This window comes from Rhinatrema bivittatum, chromosome 14 (genome assembly GCF_901001135.1).
Source record: "Rhinatrema bivittatum chromosome 14, aRhiBiv1.1, whole genome shotgun sequence".
In the NCBI taxonomy this organism is placed as follows: Eukaryota; Metazoa; Chordata; class Amphibia; order Gymnophiona; family Rhinatrematidae; genus Rhinatrema; species Rhinatrema bivittatum.
This window is the reverse complement of record NC_042628.1, coordinates 21,402,974-21,423,745: the sequence shown is the minus strand read 5'-3', so window position 1 is coordinate 21,423,745 and position 20,772 is coordinate 21,402,974. Positions and strand designations below refer to the sequence as shown.

The 20,772-nt window shown below is 41.8% G+C and overlaps 1 protein-coding gene across 3 annotated transcripts in view; it reads right to left on the bottom strand.

Moving 5' to 3' along the window:
- MYH11 (myosin heavy chain 11) overlaps positions 1 to 11,047 on the bottom strand; it is a 111,288-nt gene extending 100,241 nt beyond the window's left edge. For 2 of the 3 annotated variants that reach the window (XM_029576122.1, XM_029576123.1), the window contains exons 1-2: positions 10,873 to 11,044; positions 5,002 to 5,360 (exon numbers count right to left, since the gene is read on the bottom strand). In XM_029576122.1, the coding sequence (XP_029431982.1) occupies positions 5,002 to 5,343 (342 nt within the window). In that variant the 5' untranslated portion in view covers positions 5,344 to 5,360; positions 10,873 to 11,044. Of the gene's footprint in view, positions 1 to 5,001; positions 5,361 to 10,872 lie in introns of all 3 variants that reach the window. The other variant, XM_029576124.1, reaches the window with a different exon arrangement.
- Between the last annotated feature and the right edge of the window lie 9,725 nt (positions 11,048 to 20,772).

Below are 20,772 nucleotides of genomic sequence, written 5' to 3'. Positions count from 1 at the left end.
ATGCTCAATTGCTTACACAACTCAATTTCTTAATTGCCTAATTTGAAAGCCTGCTTAAATAAGGTTTTCAATGACTTTATAAACATCCACATACAAATCATAGTGCACAGCTGCTAGTTAGAAAGAAATTAAAAGGAACAGTTTCAAGTCTGCTTGAGGCATGGGAACTGTTTAAAAGTATTATTTTGGAAGCCCAGATAAAATGCATTTTACAAATGTAAATAGTTGAAAGAATAAGCATCTCCCATAATGACTAAATGGTGCTGTGAAAGAGGCTATTAAAGCCAAAGAAACATCCTTTCAAAAATGGAAAGCAGGACCTAATGAGAAAACAGGAAGGTACACAAGCACTAGCAAGTTATATGTAAAACACTAATAAATCAAGCCAAGAAAGAATCTGAGGAGAGACTTGTCATGCAGACAAAATCTAATTATAAAAGCTTTTTCAAATACATTAAAAATAAGAAAACTGAGGGAATCATTAGATGACCAAGAGACATAAGGGGTACTGAGGGAGGATACGGGCACTGTAGAAAAACCAAATTAATTCTTTGCTTTGGTATTTACTGTGAAGAATGTTGTAGACATACCTACTATAGAACCATTATTTGTAGGTGATGATTCAGAGGAACTGAAACAAATAAAATCTGAGCCTTGAAGAGATACTAGATCAAAAGGACAAACTAAATCACCAGAACCTGATGGCATTCACCTCAAGGTTCTAAAGAAACTCAAACATGAAATTGCAGATCTGCTATTGGTTACTTATTATTTATCATCTGAACTGGCTTTTGTACCTGAAGACTGATGGATTAGCCAATGAAATGCCAATTTAAAAAAAAGATTCCAGAGATGACTCAAGTATCTACAAAACAGTGAACCAGATGATCAATACCAGGTAAAATGGTGGAAGCTGTTGCTAAAAACAAAATATATGGATAAACATGGTTTAATGAGAAGAGCCAGAATGGATTTAGCAATAGGGATGTGCATTTGTTTAAAACAAATGTGTTAAATGGAATGAATAATGTCATTTTCAATTTGTTCTGAATAGAATGAACCAAAAATAGTCTCATGAAAATACCTGAAAATTTTGGGGTATTTTCATTTTCATTTGAAAAATTGCCTCCCAGAGGCCTTTCAACCCCGCCTCCAGTACCTCAATAAAGCCTCAAGGCTTGGGCTAAGTGCCTCCAACCTCCAATCTGCCCCACAAAACCAACCCTGGGACTCGGGTGTCCCCAGCTGAGCTGAGCCCACCCTAGTCAATGCCTTCCTGTGACTCTCCTCCACCCAGCTTGCTGGGGCCAGGGACTTCCCCAGCCCCTCACTTACCCCTTCCAAGGGGGATATACCCAAGAAAGTAGTAGGAGTGATGGCCATTGCTCCTGCCCACACCAAGTCCTTTTAAAAATGGCACCGGCCACCTGGAGGACAGTACTGAAGTTACATCCTTTCAGCACCTGTCTCAGGTGTGGCTGGCGCCATTATGCTGTTTGGCCATACAGCATAATGGAGATGGCCACACTTCAGCACCATCCTTAGGGTGGCCAGTGCCAGTTTTATTTTAAAGGAAACAGTGGGGGCAGGAGCAACAGGCATAAGTCATGGAATAGGAGGCGAGACCTTACTGTGGATAGATAACCGGTTAAAAGACAAGAAATAAAATGTAGGATTAAATGGTCAGTTTTCTTAATGGAAAGCGGTAAATAGTGGAGTGCCCCAGGGATCTGTACAGGGACCAGTGTTGTTTAGCTTACTCATTAATGATCTGGAAAGGGGAGCAATGAGTGAGGTAATCAAATTTGTAGAGGACAGAAAAATATTAAAAGTAGGCAAAACACAAGCAGACTGTGAGGAACTGTAGAAGTACCTTGCTAGATTTGAGAATTGGGCATCTAAATGACAAATGCAATTTAATGTGGTCAAGTGCAAAGTGATGTATGTAGGTAAAGAAATCCTAACTATAGGTTCACCATGCCGAGTTCTGTATTAAGAGTTATCACCCAGGAAAAGGATTTTGGTGTCATTGTGGACAATATGTTGAAATCCTCAGCTCAGTGTGCAGCAGTGGTCAAAAAAGCAAATAGAATATTAGGATTTATTCAGAAAGGGATGGAGAATAAGACTGAGATTATCATACTACCTCTGTATAGATGTATGGTGCAACTGCACCTTGAGTATTGCGTTCAGTTCAGGTCACCCCCTCTTAAAAGATAGAGAAGAACTAGAAAAGGTACAGAGAAAGACCACAAAAATGATAAATGAGATGCATTGGCTCCCTTATGAAGAAAGACTAAGCAAGTTAGGGCTCATTAGCTTAGAGAACAGATGACTGAGCAGCGATATTACAGAGGTTTATAAAATCATGAGTAGGTGGAACAGATAACAGATAAAAGTTATTTACTCTTTCAGATAGCACAAGAACTATGGATCACTCTATGAGACTAACAGGTAGCCGATAAAAGCAGTTTTTCATCCTACACACAATTAAGCTCTGGAATGTGTTGCCAGAGGGTGGGGGTCAAGGCATCTAGCATAGCTGAGCTTAAAAAGGTTTGAACAAGCTCCCGGAAGAAAAGTCCATAAACAATTATTAGCCAGGTAGCCTTGGGAAAGTCATTGTTTATTTCTAGGCATGGGTCAACAAGAAAGGGATCTACTCCCTGGGATTTGATGGGTACTTCCTAGAGTTCCAGATTGGCCACTCTCAGACACAGGATGCTGGGCTTGATGGGCCCTTGGTCGGACCCAACATGGCACATCTTATGTTCTTAAAATGAGGGTAACGTCAGATCATATAGGTCTGCAGTATTGCAATAGGAAAAAAAACTAAGCAGATTAGACAGACCTTGCAGTCATTATAAATAAGGACCATCATAAGGCTGGCCTACTGCTAATAAGACCAATGATTAAAGAACTTCTAGCGAAAGAATTTAAAAAAGGCTTGAAGTTTTCAGCTGGTCACTATCACTTCTTTAGCCATTGGCTGGTAATATGATGATGATTATTTACAGTATTTAATGATTGTTAAAAATGTATGCCAGAAGTAGACAAAAGAAATGTAAAGATAATTTACTGTCATTCTATATAATACTGTGTGTCCAGGAAACTAAGCACATTGGCAGACCTTCCATAAGGACTGCCCACTTTGAGGTTACCTCTGTCTAATTGGTTCTTAATATTTCTCACAGCACTGATGTTTAACTTACTTCTCAGAAGAATTTTTAAATAAATAAATATATATATGCAGTTCATACCCACTTCCTTATTCCTACCCTAATGAGAGTACTTGCAATCTGCCATATATCTGTATATAACTGAATGTATCCATTACTTATGTACTCAATGCCTTATTTTCTGTAATCTGACTTGGATCTACCTTTAGGAAAGGCGGCATATTAAATGGTTATAAACAAATAAATAAATAACTAATAAGGGCATCTGTGGGAGATTTTTTTTTTTTTTTTTAGGAATCAAGAGAAGGATCTTGGAGTATTAGTGTCTGGTGATCTGAAGACGGCGATGCAATGTGACAAGGTGATAGCTAAAGCCAGAGAATGCTGGGCTGCAGAGAGAGAGGAATAACCAGTAAGAAAAAGGAGGTGATAATCCCCTTGTACAGATCCTTGGTGAGACTTCACCTGGACTACTGTGTTCAATTTTGGAGCCCCTATCTCATAAAGGATAGAGGCAGGATGGAAACGGTTCAGAGAAGTGCGACCAAAATGGTGTGGGATCAATATCGGAAGACTTATGAGGAGAGTCTGAAGGATCCTGTTGGGCAAAGGATACTGGGCTTGATGGACCCTTGGTCTGACCCCAGTGTGGCAAATCTTATGTTCTTATGATCTAAATATGTACACCCTGGAAGAGAGGATGTGCAGGGGAGATATGATACAGATCTTCAGATACCCGAAAGGTTTTAATGAAGCTCGAACTTTGAACCTTTTTCGTTGGAAAGAAATCAGTAGAACTAGGGGTCATGAAATGAACCTCCAGGGGGCTCAACTCAGAACCAATGTCAGGAAAAATTGCTTCATGGAGAGGGTGGTGGATGCCTGGAATGCCCTTCTGGAAGAGGTGGTGAAGACAAAAACAATCAAAAGATTCAAAGGTGCATGGGATAAACATCCTGGATCCCTAAAGGCTGGAGGATGGGAATGAAGAAAAAGGTGCATGGGGTAACTTGCTGGGGTGGCGGTTACTACACTTAACCAATAAACCTTGATGCTTTTGATGAAACTCCAACATTACTCTCCGCTTCAACAGCAGGGGGGGAAAGGGGAGCTGTTTCAGACAACAACCAATGACTTTTACAGTATGGGGAACTGATAAGCATGGAGGTATCCTGCATAGAGCAGCAATTACTACCCTTAATAGAAAGTATGGGATTACTACCCTTAACCAATAAGCCTTGATGCTTTTGATGAAATGGGAGGGAGGGGGGAAGAGGAATTGGATTCAGGTGACAATTAACACGGACCCTGACTTTTATAGTTTGGGGGTACTGATACGCAGACACAAGGGGAAAAGCACATGACTGCTTCTAAGACCACGTCTATAAGCACTGATTGTCAAGCAGCACTTTCTGAATTTTCAAGAAGGCTCATCACCCAGTAAAAATGTTGCTAGCAGTAAATTTTTATGGATTACCTTAAGGCTAGGGGATAACTGCATGGAGCGGCACTTACTACCCTTAAGAGAAACGTGGAGGTAACCTGCACGGCGCGGCAGATACCAGCATATGAAGCTTGCTGGGCAGACTGGATTTGGTCCTTTTCTGCCCTCATCACTGTGTTACTCAGTAAATTCATCCATTCTGTATTAAGGAACTAAATTCATTCATTATTTATGTTTACAGAGATGAATGACATGGAGAAGTGAGCATCGGGTTAAAAATGAGAGTGGTGCCCCTCAGATGGGGAGGAGGACTCGTAGGTCTCTGTGTTGCTGTGTCAAGGTTTTAGGCATCATTTATGACATTTCTTCGTTACTTACATAAATTAGTCCTGAGAAGTATCTCTCCCTTAGATTGTGCAACACAGATGCCTCATTAAGGCACGTTAATTCTGCCATGTCCTCCACTTTGGAGAATTTGGGTGGGTTCATCTTCTGGATGTCATCCTTGCTGAACGTAAGTTTCTTTCCGTTTTCTGCCAGTTCCACCAAAACCTCATCCCCTTTCTCTTCCTTGATGCTTGCGGCTTCAAATCCCTGTTTCTCCGAAGGGACCCATACCAGTTTTTTAGCTGACCAGTCTGCCTGCGCAAGTGGGTTGTTCGTGAAATTTTTGTCCACAAAGAGGAATTTTTCATCATCGCTGAGTGGTTTTTGTGACATTTTGACTTAGGAGTCAGCTGTTGAAGCAAAACGACACATTAGTTTTGATTGCTAAATCAAACACTTTAAATAACTTTCAGGAAACTTGCTGCTCAGAGAAATGAATTTTAAGGTTCCGGTATTACGATTGATTGAAATATTAATTCCATACTTTAAAAAGCAAAAACAGGGCAGAAATTCAATGCTCGTGAGAAAATGGAGTCCAGGTTATAATGTAATCTGGTAGGTTTAATTGCACAGCTTCTTTGCAAAAAAACTACTCTGCATTCATTTAATCCTGCATCAGTGTACTGTTTGAAAACAGATAGCTGTATGAACAGCAATTTTATTTTTACTTTTTATTTGTTGAAAAACCGTTGAATATTTTTCACGAACAGAAGAAGGTCTGAGATATAAAGGGAAGGAACAGAGCACATTCCAGCACAAAATAAGAAACATTTTGCACTACCCGCATAGTTTGAAATCAATATATCCTACTTTCAGTTCATACAGTAAGTTTTAATAGAACATAACACACAATTAATGAAAGTGCATACGTATTACTCTCCAATATCCAATAGATAGGGCTTCTCTAGCCTGACTTGGTGACCCCAGGTTTTCGGGATATCTGCAATGAATATGCACTAAATAAACTTGCATACGAGACCCAGTGACTTTAATTCTAGTGAAAGCTGCCAGATTGGAGACACTGGAAATCAACCTGCTCTATGTATCTGCAGAGCAGGTGCAACAGTACTGGGAGTTTCCCTACCCTGCAGATCTGCCTCGACCTTGCTCCGGAAGGATCAGTTCCCATTTCTGGGCAACATTTGGCCTCTCTGCTGAGACTGCCAGCTGTGGTGCCAATTTGGGCCAAACCTTGATGGTGCTTATTAATGATGCAATTGCCTTGTCTGCTGGAAGCCTAACTAGGACCAACCATTCATTTCTCCTAGGCTAAATTACTTTCAGATTATGATTCGGTCACTACCCAACTGATTTGAACCCGTGTCCACTGGATTTGAACCACCACCACAGAGACAATAGGCTTATACTGCTGTGCAGCCTTTTTTTCCTCTTCTTTTTTTTCATGGGAGAGGCTGGGCGTGCAAGGGGGGGGGTTGGCAGTTTCCTCTTGCTCCTTTGGATTTCCAGCTCAATCAGAACCAGAACTGGAATCTAGTGCCATAAGCCCTCATTCACAACTACCCATTCTGATACCCTGCGATCATGGACCCTAAATCCGTCCACTGTGACTTTCTCCCTCCTAGGGGCTGTGAACAGCCCCACAGCATCCCCAGCCCCAGGAAGCCCAGGCAGCAGAAGACCTGACCAAGGCATCAGATCCAGGGCCTTCACATGGCAGTACCCAGTACTGCCACCGAGCCATCAAGCCTTGCCCTCTATCCATATTTATGCTGTAGGACCTTTAGATAATCAGATGCAGTGTAAAATCAATGCCACAGAGGGGAGAAGCTTGCCTTGCCGTAGAATAGTGCCTCTGTTGCACAGTCGTTCACATCGGGCCTGATTTATTAAGCTTTTATTACAAAAAGAGAAAAAAAGCCTTGGTGAATGAGGTCCATTGTGTCCAAATAGCAATTTTGGAAATAGCAATGAAACAATGAATTCTTTAACCTGCAAATCGATTTCAAACATATGATTGGCAGGCACACCTTTGAACTGCATATACTGTCTCTGTAACAGCTCTACCGAATATGCTGTACATTATTCTTATTTATTTATTTATTTATTAAAGGCTTTTATATACCGACTTTCTTGATACAAATCAAATCAATTCGGTTTACAATGAACTAAGCAGAATATACAGTTAACCAATCAACAAGAGATACGGAGCATACAGTTACATTATAACAAGGAAGCCTTAACTTGGAGTAGGAAAATAAAGAAGGGGTGAACGGAGCAATAAATATATAAATAAAATGAAATAAAATAGAATAAATACTATATACAGAAGAGGGGGCAAGGGGCCAACCTCTCTTTAATGGATATTATGCATGAAAAATTTGGAGAGTTTTGTTTACAGAGATGTGTGGTGAACAATTCTAGATCAGGCAATGGAGTTTGTAGTGGGGAAGGCTTTGCTGAACAGCCATGTCTTTAGTTTCTTTTTAAAAGTTGTTAGACAAGTCTCCAGTCTGAGGTCCGGAGGCATGGCGTTCCACATGGAAGGGCCTGCGGTAGAAAAAGACCGGTCTCTGAGGTATGCGTGGTGCACTAATTTGATTGTAGGAACGTGTAAGGATCCCTTGTAAGCATCCCTTAAAGGCCTGGCTGTCGAGTGCAGTCTGAGAGGATGAGACAGGTCAAGCGGGGTTTGATGGTGGACATTTTTATGAATGATTGTGAGAGATTTATGGAGGATCCGGAAATTTACTGGGAGCCAGTGGAGATCTTTTAGAATGGGAGAAATATGCTCTCTCCGATTGGTATTTGTCAAAATCCTTGCTGCTGCATTTTGTAGCAGCTGGAGCGGTTTAATGGTAGAGGCTGGAAGACCATGCAGAATGGAGTTACAATAGTCGATCTTGGAGAACAGAATGGCTTGGAGGACGGATCTGAAATCGTAGTGGAATAGGAGCGGTTTGAGTTTTTTGAGTACTTGTAACTTGTAAAAGCACTCCTTAGTAGTGTGTTTTATAAAATGCTTTAGGTTCAGGTGACTGTCGATTAATACTCCAAGATCTCTGGCGTGTGATATATGTGGAATATTTTGTGATTGGAGAAGTATGGGACTACCTTCTGGAGTAATTAGCAAGAGTTCGGTTTTAGAAGTGTTGAGCACAAGGTTGAGGCTGGATAAGTAGTGGTTTATAGTTTGTAGATGAGAGTTCCATAATCTGAGTGTTGAGTCCAATGATTTGGATATAGGGATTAAAATTTGAAGGTCATCTGCGTAAATATAAAATTTGAGTTTGAGGTTTGAAAGTAGGTGGCAGAGGGGGAGAATGTAGATATTAAACAGGGTGGGTGAAAGGGAGGAGCCCTGGGGGACGCCAAAAGGAGCATTAGTATGAGGTGATTCCATGTTTTTAATTTTTACCTTATAGCCTCTATTACTGAGGAAAGATTTGAACCATCTGAGGGCTGAACCTGTAATTCCTATGTCTGAGAGTCGGTTTAGGAGGATGTTGTGATTTACCGTATCAAAAGCCGCAGAGATGTCGAGGAGAGCTAAGAGAAATGACTGTCCTTTATCAAAACCAATATATAGTTGATCCAGAAGGGAGGTGAGGAGGGTTTCCGTATTGTGTTCTTTTCGGAAACCATATTGTGATGTGTGAAGTATATTGTGGTCTTCTAGGTAATTTGAAAGTTGCTTATTTACAATTTTCTCCATGATCTTAGATACAAATGGGAGATTTGATATGGGACGGTAATTGTTGAAAATTCTTAAAAATTCTTAAAAATGTCATGTTAAGCATGAAATTAAAATATAACGTACAGCTGCACTTAGTTCAGTTTACTGTCCACTTGTTCTGGATTGTGCTGAACAGTTTAAAGATACAAGCCCCTGAGGTTGCAAGCTTTACATGAGCAGTGACTTGATGGGCACAAGAGCAACCTGCTGACTTTCAGGTAACGTGTCCCCCCCAATGGAGGGCCTGGAGTTTAAAAAAAAACCAGGAGGAGGCAGGTGCATGCCTTAGCTTTAACTGCTTCCAGCCACTTCCTGATCTTTCACGTTTAACCGGTAAACCGTGTGAGTCAGGTTAAATAAAAGCCCGGGCTCCCTGCAAAAAAAAAAACAAAACCCAAATCCAAAACCCACTGAGTCCCATTGAACGTGGACCTGCAGAGGCCGCCCTGCTCCCTTTTAGCAGCCTCTGGGAGAGTTTGACAAGGAAACCTTGGTCCCAAGCTGAAAGTAATCTGCAGAGCCCCGCGCTCCCCCCTCTCCATGCATGGGGGAGTGAGTGCGCTACCATATACGGGCATGTTCTCCTCTTCCACCAAATGTAGCGCTAACAAACCCAAAGCGGTTACCTTTTAGGGAAGAGCGAGGCGATGATAAAACGCGACTGTTTACGTTGGGCTCGCACGGTGCAACGAGCGGAAGGCGCAGTTCCTTTGCAGGGGAATTCGATTTCAAGATAAATCTTCCTTAGATCAGTCTGAAATTATCTTGAAATGCCTGCAAACCTCTTGATTGGAAGAGGCTCTGTCAGCTTGCTTTTAAGTACTGGGCAAGATCCTTTGCATTGTCACCTCTCTCTCTCTCTCAGCTGGCTTTAGTTAGGACTTAAGAGCAGCCCGAGTTCCTCCTTGTAAATCTTTAGCACTATTTTCCATGCCAGAGAGATTTTATTTTAGTACTGTTGCAATAACTACGAACTAATGCAGAAGGGCAGGGAAGTGCAGCTTGCAGGCGGATGCTGCCTTCCACAGTGCACTACATGTTGTTGCCACTTCAATCTAGTGAACAGCTGGAAGGATTTCACTCCGTTATGAAGCTGCATTTCTCAGCTACTGGGACATTGGTCAGGACTGAGGGTAAGGTGAGCTCTATGCAAATTAGATTCAGCACTTATTTAATGCATATTCATCTTGGACCTGAGATAAAGGCTTTTACTGGCTGGCGACCTTTGAGGATTGAAGTTATCTCTACCCTCTTAACCTTCTGTCAGAGAAGTAATATTTTCAGCCTCCGAGACTGTACAGCAACCAATGCAAACATCTGCCCAACAGCGTATTTTCTCTACCACAGCCCTTGTGTACATGTCCTGGCTACTTTGTACAGTCTCATTACTGCTACATGATAACCTTCCTTGAGATGAAATATTTATACCAGAATATTTCTTTCAACTCATCATTTTTAATGTTGTATGTTTTCCATTTATCTGTAATGGTGAATTAGCCTGTGAGACTAACATAGTTATTTCTATACACAAGGACACACATTTACATACATATGGGGATCACTACAGTTAAAAATATAAGCAGGAAGCTTGTGAATGAACATTTGACAGTATATGGTAGAGACTACTGTGAATGTTATAAGTACACTGAGCTTACATACTTACAGGATTCCAATCTTAGTTTCCATAAATATAGGTTCTGTTATAATGTTCATGGATGTACACATATTCAAAACCCAAAAAAACACCATTTACATATAACCCATCTGGAACTATCAATGTAAAATTAGTTGCAAAGATACAACTGTATATATACACAACTAGATAACAATAGTAACATGCATACATGATTTGCATTTTTACTACAAATGCTACTGCATTACTATATATACACACATATAGTAATTCATATGCATATCATTAATAGACACGACTCTATTAGACATTCCATTTGAAACAACATTTTTTGACATGTCTTGATCATCAGTGAATCTATTTCTAAACCTCCACGTTGTAATTTGGAAGTACATTGTGCTTTGAAGAAATATTCAAGTAAATGCTTTGTTTCTCAAATGTTCCACAATACTTTACAGTTTAGTTATGCAATCAAGCCAGCACCCACTACCCTCTGAATCCCCCCTCTCCTTAGACTTCTGCAGGGACTACTTACAGATATCCAATTAGTAAAGCAGAGAGTGACTTGGAGAGTTCGGAACGTGCACAGCTCACAGCTGGAACAGTCCAAATCCCCTCTGCGTTTTCAGCCGCTCTATATAGAGTGGGAGAACTCCTCAATTGGAGAGATAAGAAGAGAGGGGGGAGGGATAAGCCTGTAAAACCGCCTCTCCCGAGCCCCCTTCCTCCACCACCTGTGCTCCAGCTGATACAAAAGCACTGCGCTGGAAACTAGTAAGTGCATCCTTCAGACGACTGCAGCGTTGTTAAGATTTTTCTCATAGGATAATGAGTTGCCCTATGTAAAATAATGACAGACGTGTTATGAATTGCTTTTGATAGTTCCAAAAATGGACTTAAAAATAAATGGAACCAAGTTAATAAAACTTGCAACTCCTTGCTTGGAGAGAGAGTTGGATTTTTGACATTTCTTTGCCCTTTGCCTTGCTCTGGGCTCACTCTACTCAATGTTACGTAGCCCTAGGAGAAGCAACAGGAAGCTTTAGGTAGAGTTGATGTCACATCTATAGTGAATCATTTGCTTATTTAAAGTCTGGTAAATGTCAATGTTTCTTGGCACGATGTTTAAAACATTCATCTGAGAAGAGCAGGGAAAAGAGATGGATTAAAACCAAAATTAACAAAAGATTATTTCCTAGAAAGTCTTTTTTTTTTTCCTTGGAAATGTTACAGCACGACCTACGTTTTCTGAATCGTCCTGTATCAGTTCTGCTACACAGAAGGCTTTCCTCGGTCCCCGAAGATGGCATGGGGGGTATACATTTACTTACTTCCAGTCTTATCCTCGGGGTGGGTGGGTGTGTGTGAGGGGGGGGGGGGAGGGAGAAATAATCAGCATTTCCCCCAGCTTTCAGAATTACAGCCTTGAACTCCTTCTGCTGCTCGAGAAAATGTGAAAAATAAAGCGCTCTCTGTGCATGAGAGGAAGGCGGGCACTGGACAGGAGCTGGGTAAAGCAGCAGGCCGACGGTCCTGGAGCTGCAGAAGGAGTGCCCAGGAAGATCGGGGGAGGGAGCCTGCAGGGGAAAGGGGGCAAAGGGAGTTTGGAGCAGACTCTAGGATCTCTGCTCCTCGTCAAGCACCTTGGAAGTCCGAGAAAGCTTCCGATCTATTCGACATCCCAAAAAGGAAAGCAGGGGTCTCCAGGAATCCCAGCAACGCGCCGGATGTGCGATACTGCAGCGCCCCGCGTACGGAGCATACTAAATATGGTGGCAAGTGCAATCAGAAAAGCCAAAGAAGAGGACTCCTTCTGCCAATGGCTCTGCTGACTAAAATAGGCGGCCTGGACTTCATAACTGGAGAGCAGCACCGGGGACAGGAGAATAATTCTGGGAAGAATCCCAAACTAGACACCCCCCCCCCCCCCCCAAATTATGTGACTTGCCAAACAAAATCACCTCCCTTTAAAGCTCCACTGGCTGGGAATGGTGATGAACAACTACTGGAATAAATACATATTTTAATACACGCTTCATTTAATGCTGTAAAAACAAATCACCTTACAAGAAACCTGAAAGGAACTTCATTGCCCTCTGCCGATATAGGTCACTGGCTGTTGACCTGTTACCTGACCCCTGGCCTTTGTCAGGTCATTCGTGTGCCGGTGCTGCTAGCGCAGACCTGTCCTGATGACCCCACAGCCAGGCAGCATGTCAGGATATGCACCATAGCCATGCATGAGAACAATAAACACTGCTCTCCGCAAATTTATCTCATGCATAGACACTATGGAGACCTTGACAACCTGACTGTGGGGGCCCTGTGTTGGAATAAAAACCCAAAATCAGTGTAATCCTGTAAGTGATTCCAGCAGCAGTCTGTGAAGCAGGGAGACCAGCCTTCAGGGCCCCACTGTCATTCCTTGTGACCTTGGGCAAGTCACTTTTACCCTCCCGTTGCCTCAGGCACAGACTTAGATTGTAAACGCATCGGGGATAGGGAAATACCTACAGTATCTGAATGTAATCTGCATTGAAGTGCCAAAAAGTGGAAGAGAAACAAATCTGCACTAAACAAATCTGCTGTCTTCTAGCAGTGGCAAGGGGCCGGAATAAGTCTGTTACTGCGGCACCTTCTCCTCTTGGAAAAACAGCCAGTATAGTTCAGCACAAAATCAAAGTACAACTTTCTCTCCTGCCGCCAGGCCAGGCCAGTCCTGCTTTTATTCCCACTGTATACCTGGCATTGTAGGTGAAATCCGAACAAATAATCCGTACATGCAGTACGGTCAAATCAAGGCTGGATTAGCCTAGTGGTAGAAAAAGGATTGAGCTGGGAAACCTCAGCATATAGTATCTTGCTGGAGGCAGTCTACGGTGCTCATTACCTTATCCTGCTTTTGGATCTCAGTGTGCCTACTCTGTTTCTGCCAGACCTTGTGTTAAGGGAAACAATCCACTTAATTGTTTCCTACAGGATCCTTGCAAAATTTCCTCCCCCTTAAAACAAAACAAAAAGCAGACATTTTATTCTATGAACTGTTAGATCTGACTTTGCAAAACGCACAGTATGGTGTTAGCTGGGAGCATGTAAGATCTTGCCTGCTCCCAGCTAACAACCAGCACTTGTAGCTGCAGGATCTCTCCTTCGTGCAAGTACAATAAACCCAGTCTCCTAAAGAATCTTGAAGGTACAGTTACTCAAAATGTCCAAAGAAACATCACAAAAGCAAGCTGGAAATGTTCTACATTACTTTTGCATACGGATGAGGAGGACATATTTTGTGCTTACATGGGAAAACAAAATATGATGGCATGGACAGACTAAGGCTCATTTAGACTGCTTGTGAAATTCCTTTGATCCTTGCCTTTCCCTTTGTAGCTTGGCATCTAGGGATCCTCTGTGCTTAGGCCTCCCTTGCTGGTGTTTTACACCTATAAGAAAGTATAAAATGTCGTGCAACCTATCCCTTAGCCAAATATTCCTGCTTTATAATTCAGTTATAGAGAAGTGCAGAGAATCTTATGTGCAAGCATTCACTAAGAGAATGAGTCATTAAGATAATGAGATGTGGAGTGCACGTTAAAAGGGCCTTACTAAGGGGGATCATGGGCCCATTATTGGGCATGCACTATTCATCTTTAAATTCTCCGAGTGAACCAGACCAAAACACAAGGGTCAGTTAGCAAGAGAAAGCCTCTCTGTCAACCCTTCCTAAATCAGAATGGCTTTATAGGGCTCCTGATCCCCTTCTCATTCCCACTCCAAACATACTAAGCTGGCCTCTAGCTCCCTTCCTCCCCCATAATGTACATTTAATTTTCCTCCCGTGGAAAAACATAGGTGCCAGCCTGAGCTGTGCCATTGCACTGGAATTGAAGCAGAAGAAAGTCTCAGGAAAGAATTGCAAAACAAATCTTGTTTGAAGCCAAATTTCTTTCTGCTCTTAAGAAGAGAGTACCACCACGGAGGTCTTGCCCCTAGTAGTAGCATAACAGAGGAAGCAGATAAGGATCAATGGGCTCCTCTTATCTGCCCAGTTTAGTGCTGAGAGGACCAGCTGGAGAAAGGGGATGGGCACTTGGTGGCACAGCTGAAATATAGTGGATACGAATTTGTTGCAATAAACAGTATAAAAGAAGTACAGGATGGTACTTCTGTTCCATTTGGTCTGACTGAGAGAGATATGAATTCGAAGTCTATCGTGATGGCACTAAAGTGTGCATCTAGGGGTCTTTTATGCACACAACAAGAGACGCTCTCACAGCAGATATTTCTTTCCAGGACAAATTTAAAGGATCTGCCACAATGTTTCTGAGTAGATTCAGTCTGACCATAGGTCCCAGCTATCTGTACAGACGTATGGTCTCCAATATAAGTCACCCAGCTTGTCTTTAGACGGTAAAATGATGAGTATTCTAAATTACTTAAGAACTGGATTCTTCAAGAGGATGGCAGAAGACATGACTGGCATCAGGCAGGCCTTTGTTTCCAGATCTATCAACCTTCTGCTGGCGGCTATGCTTGTCTACATGCCTTACTCTATGCATTATTCCCCTACTGAATTGAGAAGTTACAAAGGCCTTCTTTCCATACATGTTAGCTTGGAGCCTGCCACACAGTATACTTGGTATCTTTCTAAATCACTGGTGGTAAAGTTTGTCCTATAATAAGTGAGGATTCTTGTGTGTGTAAGTACACTTTCCACTATTGTGGGTAGGTGTTATGTGATTTGAATAAAAACAATAGCACGTTAAGCTGAATTCTGTTGGCAATGAGCAACCAATGGAATAAATTCAGTATTGAAGATATATGATGTTATAGTAAGATGGTGGTTCCCAAACCTGTCCGAGCAGATCCCCTGCCAACCAGGTTTTCAAGCTATCTATAATGAATATCGCAGCATCTATTTCAAGAAAATGTATCTTATGCATATTTATTGTTGATATCCTGAAAACCTGACTGGCCAGGGGTCCTCCAGGACAGGTTTGGAACCATTGGGTCTAAGATTGCAAAATATATAAATGATCTAATGAATTGCAATGATCCAAGCCAAGGGTCCTAAAACTAGCTAAAATGAAGGGTTACATGTGACATTTAAAATCAATGAGATGGCAGGGGGAGAGGGTCCACCTTAGAGGTTTGATGAGTCAGTTGTGTGTGTGGGGAGTGGCCCGCACCTTTCGGTGATTCAAAATGCTGTGGAAGGGGGAAGGCAGGGTTCAGCAATCCCACACGTATGGCAGATAGGAGGACAGCACAAATATTTCTAGGAAGATGGCAACCCTGCCCATCCCTGGCATCCTTAACACCTACCCCCTAGGGGAATGGAGAGTAACTGAATAAGAACATAAGACTTGCATTACTGGGTCAGAGCAAAGGTCCATCAAGCCCAGTATCCTGTTTCCAAGCATAGTCAATCCAGGTCACAAGTACGTGGCAGGATCCCAAGGGGATAGATTCCAAGCTGCTTAACCCAGGGATGAGCAGTGGATTTCCCTAAGTCCACCTTAATAATTGTTTATGGACTTTTCCTCTAGGAACTTGTCCAAACCTTTTTTAAACACAGCCACATTAATAGCTTTCACCACAGTCTCTGCCAATGAAACCCAGAGTTTAAATTTTGTTAAGAGAAAATATTTGACTGTTTTAAAATGTATCACCTAGTAACTTCATGTTATGTTCCCTACTCTTTGTACTGGTTGAGAGTAATCAGCCAATTAAAGTTTACTCAGTCCATTTATTTTATGAACCTCTTTCATATCTCCCCTCAGCCAACTCTTCTCAGCCTCTCGTCATAGGGGAATTGTTCCAGCCCTTTTATCATCTTGGTCGCCCTTTTCTAATTCTGCTATATCTTTCTTGAGATGTGGCAACCACAACTGCACACAATACATAAGATGAGCTCGCCCCATGGAGTAGTAGAGGCATTCTGTTAGTCTGTTTTATTCTCCATTCCTTTTCTAATAATTCAGAGCCTGCTATTTGCTTTCTTGGGTGCTGCTGCACAATGAGCAGAAGATTTCAATGATGAGGCCCAGATCCTTTTCCTAAGTGTTGACTCCTAACCTGAAACCTTGCATAACGTAGCTATAATTTGGGTTACTCTTCCCTTTGAACTTGACCACATTAAATTTCATTTGCATGCCCAGGCTCCCAATTCTGTAAGGTCATAGTCTTGTGATTTAACAACTTTGTGTCATCAGCAAATCGGACCACATCACTTGTTCTTCCCAGTTCCAGGTTATTTATAAATATATTAAGCAGCTCTGAAGTATTGTGAGGGTTGTGAATGGGAATGGCCGGGGTGGGTGGTTGTAGTACACCCTCCTACATCTCCATCCACTCTTGCCTTCTATGCCCTTTTCCTTCACCTTCTCCCTTTCTTCCCTCAACCTTATCCCAGCATCTTTCTCCTCTACCGTGGGGGTTGGAAACTTACCATTTCCATATTTGCAGTGCCAAGGCTGCTGCTTTGGTCTTCTGCTGCCTGTGGGGTTTGGGAAGCCCACTGGCACTTCTGTCTTTTGCTGCTGCCACCCCTACAGTGCTTCTCTTCTTCCAGCAGCTCTTTCTGCTCTGAAGCAGGCAGCTTGAGCATGTGAAACATTTGATACGAGATCAGCAGCAAGAGGAAATGTGTATCTCATGACTTTTGCACCTACTAAAGCCAGAGAGGTGGCACCTGCTTCTGGGCCTTCGCTTGCTGCCAGGGACCAGATAAAATTCAGCAGAAGGCTGAATGGGGCCTGCAGACCCTAGTTTCAAACGTCCCTGATCCAAGCCGCTCGTCCCAAGGACAGGAATAACCACAGATAGATTAGCCCTTCTAAGATGTGTGCAAGTTATAAAAGCACTCAGATGACAAACAAGATCAAAGATGTGTAATTTGACTTTGAAATGTAAGATCTAAATCTACAATAACTCCAAGGATTTTTACCCTCTGTCTTCATAGGCAGTATGGTCAAAACCTTTGTTTTTCTGCAGCAGACAAATCGAACAAAAAAAATGGTAAGTATTAAGTATAGAAAAGTTAACAGCCACATACTAATGATTAAGGGAGGAAATTAAAGAGACCTTCATAGAAACATAGCCGAGCAAATAAGAACATAAAAGCCAAACTGGATCAGACCAAGGGTCCATCAAGCCCAGCATCATGTTTCTAACAGTGGCCAGAATGGTATTGTAATGTTAACTCAACCGCCACTATGATTGCTCAGACTATGACAAATATAACCATAGCTGCAAACATGCAATTCAAGTATAGTGAATATAATAAGGGTAACATCTTAAAATAGGAGTCATTTGACAATTCAACACTCAACATTCATAGCATGTCCATCCCAACGCGATTCACGTTTCATAAGCCTTCCTCAGGGGCAAGGTGACTGTCGCAGAAAGTTACAATTTCTGAGATAACTATAAAGCATTAATCCATAGCATCACCCCACTTCCCAATATTTTCCCCAAACACCATCATATACTATGGATTTACCTTTCAGAGCAAAATTATGCACTTCAAGACTGCCAATTCTGAAATCGTGTTCTGCCAACCGACCACCTGGGGGGAGGTCTTTCAAAAATATATGACTGATTTCTCATTTACCTCATGTGGGGAGGATAATCATCTTTTACCTTGGTCAGAAAGATTCTGTTCTTCCCATCTGTTCACACACATAACTGAGGGGAAAAACTCTGTAAACCCACCTTTTTCCATAATATGAAGACTCTCCAACCAGAATGTCTCTGTTGCCTCACATCCCCACCACATATGTATGTATATGTAGGTCCCCACCCCACCATACTGTCTCCAACCTCGAGGACTGGAATTGTTAAAGTTAGATGTGTGATGTAATAAGAACCAGGAACTCATACATAAGTTATTATAGTTAGTTTAGATGTAGAACACCAATCTGAGTCATCTAAGTGAATATGCAAATCTGTTCCACCTCTCACTCAAGTTCAGATCTGTAGTTAAATCACTACCCCAGAAATTTATCAGCTGACAGCGACAAAGAAGTTGTAGATCACTAAATTTTAACATCCAAAATTTCAACTGCATAATCTCTATCAAAATTCCTACCCTACCATGCTACTTTTTGTATTCTATTAGAAGCAAAAAACATACGTATATATAAAGAGCTTGTCAGTAATTTCATCAATTTTTGTACAAGAGTGAGCTTAAGCAATAGTTCTCTTCATAGGCGAATTGAGACCTTTCACATTCAACATTACCTTTAAAGTAGACATAAAAAAAAAAGGGAGAAAACCCACATAACCTCCCTTGTAAACCCTTTTACCTTCCCCCTGAGTTTTGCTGTTCCAATCCATTTCCCCCCATAGGCCTCACAGCATAATTATATAACCATCCTACCCTACACTGCCATCTCAACCTCCACCCCTTCCAGGTATGTAGACTAGTGTGAACCTTCCCACACACTCTCCTCCAGTGGAATACCATCTCCCAAGATAGTCCTCTCCCACTTTTGCCTAAACCTTTAAAGTAACACATTTCAGTGCACAGTTTTAATGCTCGGTTTATTACATCAGCCCTAGAGGTAGAGCCTATTTTGGAGGCAGCAGTGGAAGGTCTCGTTTGCCTCCATGAGGCTGTAGCCTGGGAAGAGTGCACTGGGAGCACTGGTCACCAGCTCCCACTGCTGTGCTGAGCTCCTCTGGCTCAACTTATCTGGATGTCTAGGAGGAGGTAGATTAGGCCACATCCACTTCTTTTGCAGGCCAGGCTAACTGCTCTTTTGAATAGCGAGACCGTGTTTTTTTCGCAGTTCAAATCAGGAGTCTGGCCGCAGAGGTAGAAGATGCAGGCCGATGGGCGGCTGCCGCTGCTCTCCTCCTCCTGCGCTGGTATTTGGTTAGCAGAGGGGAAGGAGGTTAAACACATGGAAGCTGCTCCCCTACTTTTCTCTCCCTAGTCAGCTTGACCCCCTCTCTCCCACAGATTGGCCAATTCTGCAGGAAGGGCTGGATTTTTCAATCCTGAATTTAGCCAACAAATACCATATATTTAAATAATGTATCTTAAAATATTTTGCCTGCTTGTATATTTACTAAATTGTGTCTCTTCACTCATTAAGGGGGGCTCTGCCATGGCTGATAAAGTGCTAGCAATTTAATTCAAAGTGCACAAGGCTTCTGGTATACCTTATTAGGACAATTTAAATAAGCCAAAAGGAACAAAAACAGACTTGTGCCAGCTCCTTCAGCTGATAAGGAAGTAGCATTTCTTCAAGTTGATTTCTCTGATTTTACTGACCATTGCTTTATATTCAGGAGACACCCCCCCCCCCCCCCATTCACACCTTCCTATCTGATACTACTATTGGGAACATCTGAATCTCCTGCAAACAGCATAGCTCCTGAAACTGCTCCAAGTTGGTAGGTTTTTAGCTTATATCTGCTAGGTCACATAGGGGCTCCATTCACGTGATCAATGGCTCTGTTATTATAATTCACTGAAATTTTCTTGCAAAAAAGAAGGTCTCCTAAAATGCCTGAATTATTCAAATATCAAATACATTAGGTCAGGGAAAGCCAATGATCCAAATAATCTCTATATTAAGAAATGAATTTATTGCTCCAACTAAAGACTGATTACATTGTTTTAGGTACTACATCATATACAAGCCTCAAAATTAACTAATTCAATTCTTGAGTCTATCAGAAATAATTCAGACCTCATGCATTTAGACTTTACAAATTTCAACTATATAATGTTAATGAGTATCAAATGGAGCTTCGTCATCAACTCCTTCATTTTAAAACTGACCACACCTCACCAAATGTTTCTGAAGTTTTAAACATGTCCATACCTTTATCCAAATACAGAAATTGTTTTATCTATGCCCCTCAGCAGACTCAAGTATCCCAATCACTCCCCCAGTCTGCCTAGGCAGTGCAGGTAGCCCTTACCAACCCCAGAATTGAAGAGACGTCTTCTCCAAGGCATAGCTCGCACCAGCTGGTTGGGTGCTAGGAGCAATCACTGTAGTAGCAGATGCCTTCCCTCCCTAGGCCCGAGTGTACCAAGACCAGAATTCAATTACAAATATGAAATTTCATCTTGCCAGAGTTGGTGCTGTTGTAATTTTTTTTCTGTAATTTTTATTTCTATGTGATTCCTAGTACCCTAAAATGGCATTATATTCTTGATAATGATCATTTCAAGCAGTTACATAATGTTCTAAGCAAAATGATCTTACTAGACAAGTTGAAGGTTACATACCATATCCTCAGAAGCTTGATGTGTTCTGTAAGAGGTCTCCAGTGGACTGCTAAGATCTGGTTCCAACAGTTAAAAGCATTCACAGAAGAAAGAAAACTTATTTTTTGGCTAGACAATTTAGTGACCACAGGATTATAGTTTGAAGTTTAAAAAAAAAAAAAAAATATTCAGGTTCTTGAATCTTTTATA